At 40.2% G+C, this 13,594-nt stretch overlaps 1 protein-coding gene across 1 annotated transcript in view; it reads left to right on the top strand.

Moving 5' to 3' along the window:
* Ctnna2 (catenin alpha 2) overlaps nucleotides 1-12,704 on the top strand; it is a 1,018,251-nt gene extending 1,005,547 nt beyond the window's left edge. The window contains exons 10-11 of the mRNA XM_046432228.2: nucleotides 11,805-11,897; nucleotides 12,501-12,704. Coding sequence (XP_046288184.2) covers nucleotides 11,805-11,897; nucleotides 12,501-12,704 — 297 coding nt within the window. The remainder of the gene's footprint in view (nucleotides 1-11,804; nucleotides 11,898-12,500) is intronic.
* The last annotated feature ends 890 nt before the right edge of the window (nucleotides 12,705-13,594 follow it).

Here is a 13,594-nt window from a genome sequence, read left to right as displayed (position 1 = left end):
TTACATTGAAAAAGTCGCTCAAATATCTTTCTAGCCCCCCTCCCCTTTACTTGTTTTCTCTATGAATGCACACAAAATATTATTGGTGGCACCACAATGTGTATGCTTCTCAAACCTGGATCCTACAACAAAACTACAGAGACATTTGTGCTGAGAGCCATTGCCAAGTAGGAATGACACATGGCAATTTCTTTGTCAGCCTACCCAATGTTGCTTAGAGGGAGGACTCTCCATTGTGGAAATGGGCTTGCCTTGGACCCAGGTCATTTGCAGTGACATTGCATGAATGTTTGAGAAAGGTGACCCTGCTCAAGGACCAGGGTGGATCCAGGTTTAGGGAGGATCCTGCTGGATTAGGGTGGGTCCAGGTTTAGGGTGTATCCTACTGGGAATAGGGCGTATCCTGCTGCCTCAGGTGCCCGCCCGCTCCTGGAGTTCCCGTTGAGTTCTGGGGGGGGGGGGGGGGATTCAGAGAGTATTTTGGGATGCAGAGCCCAGTGGAGGTGTGGATTTTCCCAGAACATGCGTGTAGAGTGCCAGTGACAGTTCGAGAATAAAGAGTTGCTGTTTGAATCTACAAGTTTGTGTGGTGGCTCGGTTATTTTGTGCCCAGCCAGACTGCAGCACATTTGAGGCAAAAGTCCAGGGTTAAATAAACAAACAGCCTGCCTGGAGAACACCAAGCTAAATAGAAGCAAGATGCATAGAATTTCCTCACTATTTGCTCCTCACTGGGAATATTAGCTGGATCACCATCTTTAGCTTTATTTGGCATAGCAAATTGAAAGGTCAGGCTGACTGGCCATTCACCTAGATGACTGATTCAGCTAGCAAAGACAAAATGACCTCCTGAGGACAAAGCAAAATAGTTCACTTGTAGAAAGTTGCTAGGCTGAGTCACATTTAAAGGGCATTGTGGGGCTAGCCCTGCTCCTGTGGGCATTGTTTACAAAATAACCTTGGCTGGGAGTTCATGCATACTTTTCCAAGTGCAGCTGCTCCTTCCATCTAGACCTGGACATGGTCTCCTGAGGGTGTGAAGATGAAACCAGGATGCATCTGTGCTCCATGCCTGGTCATGACTCTGGACTGTGATGCCTACATCTGCTGCCCAGGGAGGCACAGGTGCTATTGGAAGGTCACTTTGGAAGACAAGAAACTCCATGTGCCGGGGCCCTTTCTGAGAGGATACCCAGCTTACATGGAATAATCCTGCTGCCTAGCCTCTGGCACTGCTCTGTTCCTCTCTTTGGGCATCATAGAAACATTTTAGCTTTCAATGCTGAACAGGGTACTGGCATATTTCTGGCCCATAGAGGGAAGGGAATTCAGGCACTCAAGGAATATTTTCCCTCCTGAAAGAGACTTGTGAAAGTGTTAGGTATCAATGAACCTAGGAGGCCTTGTCTAATTGCATGGGGGTCTTGCAGGACAGAGGCAGCAAGAAGCTGTAAAAACCAGAGTAGGTATGATGAAAGTGGGAGAGAGCACACCTGCTGGGCTAATGATGTTAGATAGCCAGGAAAAAGCTCTCACAGGTATTGTTAAGCAAGGGAGAACTTGAAGCTGGTGTCAGGAACCAGAGTATGAAGGCAAATAATGAGAACAGAATTGGAATGAATGTGAATGCATGGGACTGGGGGGAGGGGGCGTGTAAAATATCAGAGATGGTTCTGTGACACTTGGATAGTTTTGTTTGTCCTGCACAATAAACCTGAGATAGAACAGACAAGGAGGGCTCTCACATGACTGATCTGAGAATGGGTGGCTTGCCCCTTGGGGAAAGACATAAAATAGGGAGCTGTGCGAAACCAGTCATGGACAAGGATGTGTTTTAATAAAACTTTACTTATAAAAACAGATGATGGCGGGGGCGGGAAGAATTTTTAGATAAAATTGAAGCAAGAAATCTCCTTGTTCTTACATTCCTTCCCAAAGGCTTGTCTGGACAGCCTAAAGTATCTACAATGCACATTTCCCCTCAAAGCTCTTGAGGACTCAGGTAATAGAGCATCTTGACCTAATTAAGACGTTCCTAAGAGAAGAAAATGTGACCTTAGTGAATTATTACTTTGGTTAATCAATTAGCAAAGGATGCTAAGAAAACCATCAGTGATAAGGAGAGAAATGTGGGAGCTAAAAGAAAATGGAGATGGGAAAGGAGAAATCAATCCAGGACAGCAAGGCTGCCTCAGAGCCACATCTATACTTGCTGGGTGCAAGGTCTCATAGAGAGAGTCACGGAGGCCACAAGTATGAATGCAAGTTGACCAATATCCTCAAAAAGGATGAAGTTTAATTAAAGATCCTTGGTATTGGGGCTGGGGATGTGGCTCAAGCGGTAGCGCGCTCGCCTGCCATGCGTGCGGCCCGGGTTCGATCCTCAGCACCACATACAAACAAAGATGTTGTGTCTGCCGAGAACTGAAAAATAAATATTAAAAAAATATTCTCTCTCTCTCTCTCTCTCTCCCTCCCCCCTGTTTAAAAAAAAAGATCTTTGGTATCTATGTGTATCTGTATCTATATATCTATTTTTAAGTATTTATCTATCCATGTACACATATCACAGTGCATAAAAAATAGTAGTGATCTGTGGTACAGTCAGTAAGCATGATGGATTTAAGAAGAGAGAGCTGTTCCTGTCAGTCTGTGTGAATGGAGTGTCTTCAGTGATATGTGGACCTGGAATTAAACCTTGCAGGCTGCTAGGAGTTTAATTGTAGTGGGACTACCTCCCCCTACAAGATAGCCTGGGACACGTAAATGTGGTCTCATCACCAACTCCCTCATTAAGTTGGAGTTTTGTACAAAAGGGGCTGAAGTCATAGATATAATATTGGTTAGGATAGTTAGACTCACTAAGCTTGGCAGATATGGTCTTGGCTCCACTCTTCACTCATTGTCTTGGAATGTATAAAACCAGGCTTTAGAGAAGAGCTGCACTCATTAATTCATCTGGATCTTCTTTTTGCAAATGTTCCTTGGCTCCTGCTAAATGCCAAGCACTGGATGGTTCATTGCAGCTCTTCCCCATTGCTGGAGACAGAATATGGAGCGCCCATCCTACTAATACACAGCCTACATATAGGAAGATCAACATGTGTTATTCATTGGAAATAAGCAAAGATTGCATTTACTTACCTAGGAATCTGATAAACAAAATAAGAGTGGAGAATAATAACATTTCATTTCTTTGATGTACAGATGGAGGAAAAAAAATCCCAGGAGCCCCATTAGTAATTAAAAGCGTATTATATTCATTGCATAATTTTAGATAACACATGATAAGCCTCCCCCATCCTTTTCATATAACCACACATTATTGATGAAGCAGCATCAAGAAGGCATTAGGTGATGCTTTATTGCATTATTTTAAGCCACTGAGGTTTTTATACATGAAGGGTATAGATTTATGCTGAGTGATTCAGCTATGAAGCGGGCACATCAATTTGTTCATGAATGTGAGCTGGTGATTACCTCCATTAAAGTCACCAGGGCAGACTGATCACTTTAATTTAGGCAGAGGCATGCAAATAGCATTTGCTAGTGGTGTGTGTATCCCTAAGAACACACACAAAAGAACTGTTTTGCATCCTAGAGGAGCCCTAGGAATTCAGATTTGTGTTGACACAGGTGTATAACTACAGGCAAGGGTGCAAGGCCTGGTGGGACCATGAAGGAATTTCATTGCAGCTCCATGTGGCAGGATATTGCATACATTTTGTTTGGTTTTAGCTGCTGAATGCTAATTTGATGCTGCATTGCAACAAGGATGGTACAGGGAGCATACAGTTATAGCTATTTCTAGATCATAGAACTTGGGGCCCTCTTAGGTATGATAAAGTTGTGTCAGGTTGAGTGGTTCTCTCCTTTCTCCAACATGAAAGTAACTGAGAGCATTTAGTAAATTCAGAAAAACTGGAATTGAGCACCTGTGATCTCACGTATCTATCCATCCATGTACACATATCAAAAACAGTGCATAAAAAATTAGTATGTAACAGATAGTGATCTGTGGTACAATCAGTAAGCATGATGGAGTTTAGAAGAAGAGAGAGCTATTCCTATTGGTCAGTGTAAGTGGAGCACCTTCAGTGATATGTGAACCTGTATTGGGTGGATATGTGGTGGTGTATTGGGAGCTTCTGCACTGTAAGACTCCACAGTACGTCTGGGGTAATGTTGAGCTACTTCTTAGGCAATCCTCATGTCCATTTGTGATTGATGGAGTGAATAGTGGAAAGAACATTCTGATGAAGCCATGGCAGAGACATCAAGGAGAAATGGGATAAAGGCTATTAGGGATTTGGCAATTTGCTCATTGCTGGGGAGCTTTCACAAGCACTATGTTTTTATGTAAATAAGTACTGTAACAGTCTTTCTCGTGTAGAAATTCCACTTTTGACAGGATACCTACCGTTGTATGTTACTTTGTTCTGGTAACATCAAACATTGCAGAATCCCCTAAATATGTAGTCAACAGGAGATTGACTTACCAAGTAATGAGGCAATAACATTAGGGAATAAGTTACTAAAAAATAATGTTTAAAAATATACAGAAAAATATAGGTGGTAATAGTGTTGCATGCCTATAATCCCAGCTATTGATTGAGGAGGCTGATGCAAGAGGATCAGAAATTCCAGACCAGCCTGGGCAACTTAGTGAGACCTGTCTCAAAATAAAAAATATAAAGGACTGAGGATGTAGCTCAGTGGTAACACACCCTGGATTGAGTCTCCAGTACACAACACACACTAAAATAAAATAAATACTGCATAGAAAATATTTGAGATATAATAAGAGATAAAATAAGCAGAGACAAAAATATGATATATACTGAGGTTACAATTTTATGCAGACTTGATAATTTCAGACTAAACTCTACAAATTATCATATGGCAAGAACAACTACTCATCACAATATGAGCTTTTAAAACACATTACAGTTGGCCCTTTCTATCCACAGGTTCCAAGTCTGCAAATTCAATTAACTGCAGATAGAAAATACTTGGAAAATAATTGCATCTGAACTGAACACACATAGACTTTTTACTTGCCTTTATTTCCTAAACAATACAGTATAACAACTATCTACATATCATTTACATTGTAATAGGTATTACAAGTAATCTAGAGATGATTTAAAGTATATGGGAATACATAGTTAATATGCAAATACTATACCATTTTATATAAGTGTCTCAGAACCAATACCAAGAGATGACTGCACCTGTTCAAGTTGTCTCTTCCCACCAAAATATAAGCCCTTCTAAGGCATACATATTATTTAATTTGTATCTTCAATGTCTTCCATATATAGATACTTTAGTATTCACTGGATGACTAAATGAATCAGTGATTAGATATTGTTATTAAAATATATGCTGTGCTTTTATAGTGACCTTTCAATAAAATGTTTAATATGAAAATAATAGTATCTTTACTGGGTGGTGGGTTAACTTCTCTATCCATTTCCCACTTCAACCCTGTAACAACTTTATAAGGCAGATGCTGTTACTATTTTATATTTTATTATTGAGGAAATTTAGGCTCAGAGATGCAAAGCATCTTGCTCGACTGACAAGAATAACAGAACAGGCTCTTAGCAATTATATGATTAAGAAATTTAAGTTTATAGAGTGATGAAGAGGATCAGATGCTTCAGAGGGGCCACTTGAAACAGAAGCAAGAGCAAAAGGGGTTTCTCTTTTCCCCCTATCCCCCAAATGTCCTCATTGTGTGCTCAGTTGCAAATATAACACTGAGCCATCATTCTCTGGTCAAGTAATCCTTTGCGTAGAAGTCTCCTCTCCATCTTTCAGAACCTCTGTTACTAGCAGTTATGCCAGTGTGAGGCAGCTCCTTTTAAAAAGGATTCCTTAATACCTTGACAAAAGGGGACACTTTCCTAGGACAGTCTCCATAGCAACCAGACATGCCTCTCCTCAAAGCAAGTTTCAAAGGTGGCACTTAGTATGCTCTTATGTCCAAGTTATGGAAGCCCATCCCTCTTAGAGCCAGTTCCCATGTCTAACATGGGATGTTTCTGTCTTGTCTCCCAGATATTTCAGGAAGGTGTATTAGCCGTATCTTACTAAGTCATCAAACTCCATCTGTAATGTGGGAGCCATGTTCTGAAAGAACCTTGAGTTCTAGACACAGTAGGCAGGTATATGTTAATTCCTTCCTGGGTGCAGATTGTGTTAGCCCAGGTAAGAGAATAAAGCTTCAGATTGCAACCTAGCACCCTTTGCAGTTATAGAGAATAGCAGCTGGCATGGAATTTGTACCATCTTCCTTTTTCTCTGTGGTTTTATGCAGCCACGTGGCTGGTGGCTGTAAATTCAAGTAATTCCCTTTTAATAGTAAATAAGCTCATTTTATCTTCAAATTTATGATGATGATGAAATATTAACACAAGGAGCAAGTACTTTATGGACCTCCGAATTGCTATTCTCTTTTATTTCAATAGTGTGTTCTTCTTAAAATACCAATATGATACCTGAAGTTGTAAAAATTAATGAAATGATACAGCATTTGGGGGTTGAATGCACTGAATATGTTCTGTGTTTGGAATTGAACAGAATGGCGAATATTAAAAAGTGAAATTTGATTTCCAGGGCCAGAAAAGGAGAAAATGTTCTCATCTTTCTGATGTACCTCATATCACTTTGCAGCTACAAGCCTAACTACTTTATCACCAGAGGTTTTTTAATGTCTAATTAAAGTTCAATCTTCCAAGCATTTTGACTTTTCTTGTAAGTGTTCAAATAAGACTGGGTGGTATTTTTGAGATGGAATTGATTTCCGTGGCAGTGTCCACACACAACTGAGTGGCACAGACATAATACATACTTCATCTGGAACTGTGAGCTGTGCGGGGTGTTTTCGTGAATAAAAAGCATCTTGTGTGGGCTGGGATTATAACTCAGTTTGCTTAGCATGAGGTCCTAGGTTCATTCCCCAGCACACACACACAAAAAAAAAAAGATTAAAAAAAGAAATCTTGCATTTTATATGGTCACAGTGTATATTTTATGAAAGCTTCACATTTTTTATTTTGATTTTTGTCAACTTCACTGTCTCATCAGTCTCCCAAGAATATTGCCACTCTGATTTTGGTCAACTAAGGTGCTCATTAAAGGGGTAGGGAGTGGATGCCAATTGCAATACAAATTCAGTTCATGAAGCAAGCTGTTTTCTTACAAGAATCAGCATCAGCTGTCCTTGCTGATTTATTTTCTGACTAATTCTGCTAATATTATTATTTGCCTCACTCTTCGCTTTCTTACACACTGTGCCCCAGAAGAGGAGGAAAAAAAAAAACATAATCATTGAGCAGCCCGAAAGTTGTTACTCAGGCAATCAGAAAAGAAATATTACGAGATGGACATCTTACCTGTCTGTGATATGAGTAATGATTCCCACCCAGGGGCACTGATCTCTTCTTTTTTTAAACTCTTAAAGTTCTTGGTGTAGGCAGCACACAATTTAGTGATGGCGTTTAAGCTCTCTCCTTTTCCCCAAGATAATTTGTTCTTAAGGCACTATGTCAGAGATGGAAGACTGGCCTAGTCCTTTTGCCTTTTACTTCCCCAAATCCATTATGCTCTCGAAAGTTATGGAAAAGAGCTTCCTTTTATAGTTAGATTGCTGAGGGCAGGGGGTGGTTAATACAATAGGCCACCTATACTCATGGCCTATTCAACTTTCAGAAACCCCAAATCAATTTAAATAGACCAAAATTTAATACCTGATGATAGACTTTATTGTTTCCTAAGCTTCCAGGAAGGCCAATAACTCTTGTTGTCTCAGTGAAGTTGCAAATAATTCAAGACTGGAGAAAGTAAAGGCCAGAGCCAGCTGGACGTGCATGTCCCATAAATGTTGGTTGACTTGAGCCAGTTCCAAAATTCTAACAGATTCAATCACATTGCTCAGTGTCTTGGATCATAACCTATTAGTGGCCTATGGTCTTCTTTTTTATTCCTATTGATCGTTTTAAATGTTTATGATTCTAACCCACAATTTCCTCCCTTCCCTCCCCCCACCACCTCCTTCACCATGTTGAATGGGTATTAGAGTAGAAAATACTGTGCTTTGGCCTGGCACCATGGTGGTGCACGCCTGTAATCCCAGCCTCACAGGAGGCTGAGACAGAAGGATCCTGAGTTCAAATCCAGCTTCAGCAATGATGATGTGCTGAGCAACTCAGTGACACCCTGTCTCTAAATAAAAAAAATAAAAAATAGGGCTGGGGATGTGGATCTGTGGTTGAGTGCCCCTGAGTTCAATCACTGGTACCCATCATCCCCGCCAAAAAAGAAGAAAGAAAAGAAAAAACTGCTTTGAAAAATAGGATACTTGGGGCTGGGGATGTGGCTCAAGCGGTAGCGCGTTCGCCTGGCATGCGTGCTGCCCAGGTTCGATCCTCAGCACCACATACAAACAAAGATGTTGTGTCCGCCGATAACTAAAAAATAAATATTAAAAAAGTGTCTCTCTCTCTCTCTCTCTCTCTCTCTCTCTCTCTCTCTCTCTCTCTCTCCCTCCCTCCCCTCCCTCTCTCTTTTAAAAAAAAAATTGAAAAATAGGGTACTTTACCAAAGAGTTTCTGATATCATAATATTAGAATAATATTAGAGCTGTAATTAAACAATGGATCATTGAAACTGGGCAAAGTGGTGCATGCCTGTAATCCCAACCTCTCAGGAGGCTGAGACAGGAGAATTGCAAGTTCAAAGCCAGCCTCAGCAAAACTGAAGTGCTAAGCAACTCAATGAGACCCTGTCTCTAAATAAAAATATACAAAATAGGGCTGGGGATGTGGCTCAGTAATTGAGTGTCCCTGAGTTCAATCCCTGGTACCAAAAAAGAAAAAAAAAGATAATTGACAAAACTGTGGGAATCAAAATACCTAGACCCATGTTCAGAGTTACCAAGATGCCAGTAGTTTCAGTGAGGACAGAAAAGCAAGCCAAAAGAAAATCAGGAAGGTAGGGATCTGGATCGAGTCCATGACCAATTTAAAATAAGCAAGACTGCCTTCGGAGATACTGAAATCTTTAACATCACATTGAAAATATTTTCAGAATGTTTCAGAACACAATGCAACATAAATAAAATTCTGATTTTAAGTGGAATTAAACAGTAGGAATACATTGCACAGTGAAGGTTGCCAGACTGTAGGATTTGTGGAGCAGGAAAATTAAATAGAATAATTAATTGGAGGATTACTCAGAGTTGCCAGCTCCTTACTTTTGCCACAGCCTGCTACCTCTGTCCTCCCTACTAAGATTCTATGGGTAATGAGGTTCCCATGTTAGACCTGAGCCAGAAAACGGTTTGTTTAAACATTTCAGAAGACACACAAAGAAAAATTTATTGTCGCCATGTGGATGTTACTGGTTGACTTTCTCATGTATAAGATTCCAGCTCTTCTCAGCCCTAGGTCCCCTGGGTTGACCTCCACCAAGTGACCCAGAGCCAGCATGGATGTGAAGCTATGTTCTGGACTGCTACCTCCAGAGCCATTATTTCCTTGACAGTGTTAGTTTGTTCTTGCTTTTCTTACAGGGATGCAAGAAAATATTAACCCATGATCTGGTTCCTGGGACATTTTATGTTTTCATGTTGTTGTGCCACATTCTTTTTAAATTGTCTTCTACTTTCAAAAGTGTGATCTCAAGTCTCTCTCACACCAAGCAACTATGGTAAAGGGCAAACAAAGCCTTCATCTAAAATCATCATTTCACGTAATGAAAAAGGTTGTTCAAGAGCAGACGTAGGAAGAATTTAATTGAAGATTAAAAGACAGAACTTTACATTAGAAAGATATAACTTTATGAAAATTTGTCTACATTATTCTGATTTTATTTTTTTATCCTGCTACCATAGACAGGGGGATATTGCATTCTAGACTCACTAAGGACCAGAATGTAGAAACCATGGTTGAACACTATAGCATTGGTAAACATTTGCTAGAAGATAAATTGAAAATTTTTCTAGTCAGATTAAGGTTTAGCTCCACTTTATTTTTGAGCATCTATGGTGCATGCCAAATCACCACATGAAGTTCTACTCAATAAGTTATTCTTTCATTCATTTAATGAACATTTATAGACTACTTATTCATTGTCATATACTGAATCGGGCACTTGGAATGTAAAATTATGTAAATATAGAATACAAGTATAACAAAGGTTAATCAAAATGCAGAATGGAGAAAATCTGAGGTAGCAAAAGAAAATGGAAGTTAAAGAGCTATGTGTTATTGTCCCTGCTGGGCTTTTAGAAAGTTTTATGCCTGTGGGCATTTAGTATCCTTTCCTGTGAATGAGTACGACAAGGCATATTTGTCTTTTCTAGTATTTGTTTTGAAAACTAAGTATAATAGTGAAAATTATCTGAAGATCAAAGGTACACCACATATTGTAAGAAATGACATGATGATGTTGTAACTCATTTAAACTGTGATTTCTCCTACTACCTATTTTCACGGTAATAGACATAATGTATCCTTCATCTTTCTTAAAACCTTCAGAAAGGGATTCTTACACTAGTGACTTATTGAAGTAACCTTTGAAAGTATTTCTGGTATCACTGTCCACACTTCATGCTACTGATGAGCAAACTGAATACAAAGTAATCACACAGCTGCTTAGTGGTAGAACCTGGATTGCTAGTTCTGAGATCCCCCACTTGTCTGCACTGGGCACTTGTGGTTTATTTCACATTAGGAATTATGCACATGTGTAGCACATTTTCATCTCTAAGGGCATCAAGGCAGCTCTCAGCCGCCTGGTTCTGGAGGATAGAGGTGAGTAGGATACCAAGGACAGATGGCTCAGAGGCTCCAGAGGATTCTGTCTCTTCTAATCACTTGTTTTATTTGTCCTACTGACCATAGCCCTCGATGACCTTCTCCTCTCCTTTGACCTTTCTAACCCTCAATCTCCTGTCCTCTTGACACCATCCTGATGGAACTGATCAGTGCTCTGATGGCAGTTTTGCCTGCTGTTGACCTTGACCTATCAATCTGACCTTGTAATAACAATGCTTGACCCTTGATAAGAAGGAATAACTTAAATTGAACTGCCTAGCCTGAGAACTTTGAATTTAATTCTGCTGTTTTGGCTTGTGTAGCATTTTGGAAAAATCAAAATTTTAATGCCTTGATTGTAGACTTGCACGTTCTAATATGCCTTGTATTCCACCATTGCCTACTGAGTCACACCAGCCTTTTCTATACATCTCTCTCGTCTATTCCTGAAGGCATTTGAGAGGTCGCTGATAGCCTAGCATCTTCAGGCAGGTCTGGGTTCCTGTGGGCAGACCACTTGAATTTTTCAGCTTACAATGAGTCTCAAAATCCAAACTATTGCCTGTAGCATTTCTCTTACTGGTCAGAGTTAAGTACTGATGTGGCCTGGATCATAGGATTCTGTATTTCATGGTGAATCTTAGGAGGTCCAAGAAAGTGTAGGCAGATCAGGGCAGTCCATAGGAAAAAAAAAAAAAAAAAACAGTTCAAACAAACTCATTTAAAATATATCATTGTGTTGTGCTTGAAAATCTTGAAGGAAAAATTTGTTTTTAAGTGTCTGGGTTTTGGGGGCAGAAATGCCTAAACTAGCATATGAGGAAATAATATTTGGATAAACACAGAAGGGTTCCTTTATCATATTGGTTATAGGATTCTCCCAAGAATGACCTTTTCCCAGAGAAGGTGAAAGGTTATACAACAGTATGCTTTCTGTTGGCCCAATGTGATTTTTCACTTGAGTCCTCTTCAATGCAGGTTGCCAATTTGGCCTGTTCCATCTCCAACAACGAGGAAGGGGTGAAATTAGTCCGAATGGCAGCCACACAGATTGATAGCCTGTGTCCTCAGGTAAGCCTCCAATATTTTATCTTATAAGTCAGTCAATGACCTGATACTCAGGACTCCCTACACTCAAACCCTCGTATCCCTTCTGTCCTTGTCTAAATTTCTTCTAATTGGATTATGTTACCCACCAATCATGGGCTCTTTAAAGTTCTGCCTTTCTTAAAAAGAACTTCTAACTATTCCATGTATTATTGTGGCAATTATTGTCTTTTCTACTCATATTGACTGATTCTGTTTGTTTTGGCTCATTATTTAAATGCTCACTGTCTATTTACCTTGTCTCAACAAGTAAATTATAAGCTTGCACAGGCAGAAAGGAAGAGTTATATTTCCTACTTATCTGCATTAAATAAATAGGAACTTGTCCAGTAAATTCCTCTTGAAACCTGAGGCTAATTACTGTATCTTAAAAAGAAGAAGCAAAACAAAAACGAATGGTAGTTGATAACCTACTGTATCTTTTGTGTTTGGCATTGTCCTGAACAGTGACAACCCATGTATCTGTAGAATGTGCAGAGCACAATGTTTCAATATGGTCTTTCACCTGCTTGCTCCCCTCTTGGAGGAATGTGGTCATCATGTCCCTGGATTGTTTCTAACAAATAGGTCATCAATGCTGCTCTCACACTGGCTGCCCGGCCACAGAGCAAAGTTGCTCAGGATAACATGGACGTCTTCAAAGACCAGTGGGAGAAGCAGGTGCGAGTGCTAACTGAGGCTGTGGATGACATCACCTCGGTGGATGACTTCCTGTCTGTCTCAGGTAATCGCAGGCACCTTACCAGGCAGCTGGAAGAGGGAACAGGATGAGATAAGAAATATCTCACAGATGTCATGGGTCTTGTGATTCAAGTGCTCTCCTTGGCCCTTTGAGCAATGGATCATCTCTGCAAATGTGATTATAACACCCTCTTGAAAATTTTTATTTCTAGATACTGAGTCAAGTCATCAGAGGGGGGAAAACACAACTTTCTGATAAAGATGTCAGAGCCTGAACATATTATTTAAAGAGGTTTAGATTCCCTTTTGGTTTTTAAGCAGGAGGGATTTGGGGGTACATCTGAATCATCGTGTTAAAAAAGGTTACAGAGTATCAGATTGGCCTATGTGGTCTATGTCTTAAACACGGGGAATCAGTTATTCCAATTTGGCTATCTTAAGTGGGTCATTTTTCCAATAAGGGAAGGTCTGTGACGAGTCAGGTAGAAATATCAGGAACAGAATTAAGCCACTAGAAGGCACAGGAAAGCCATCAAGGCTCTGAGCATCTGTTAGGTTGCATAAGGAAATGAGTAAAAGGAAAGGGAACTAGTCATTACTATAATTGTAACTTTCTTCTTTGCAGTGAAGCCAGACTGCCAGGGTGCTAGCAGATTTGAATAACTATGAAGTCAATTTGACTTTTAATGGGACTCATCTTGCTGTTCAAGATCAGGTTACCAACCAGCAAAGGGGCCTTTTTTTTTTTTTTTTTTTTGCAAACACCAGTTCACTGTGGGGAGGAGGTGACTAGAAACAGGAGTTATCATGAGGCATTAAAAGAACCAGGTGACCCTTGAAAACTCACATTGGCCAGGTGTTGGTTCTGCTGACAGGTTTGTAGAGCTCACTCCTGCCTAGCTCCTCAGCACAAGACACGTCACTGCTGGTAGGAGCCAGGCCTAAGGGACCTCTGACTACAGCCATGCAGAAAGATTTCT

Source organism: Marmota monax, unplaced genomic scaffold (assembly GCF_021218885.2).
Source record: "Marmota monax isolate L192 unplaced genomic scaffold, Marmota_monax_Labrador192_F-V1.1 WCK01_AAM20220418_F8-fsc00106, whole genome shotgun sequence".
NCBI lineage: Eukaryota > Metazoa > Chordata > Mammalia > Rodentia > Sciuridae > Marmota > Marmota monax.
Note: the sequence above shows the minus strand (reverse complement) of the source record. Positions and strands in the feature narration are given on the sequence as shown.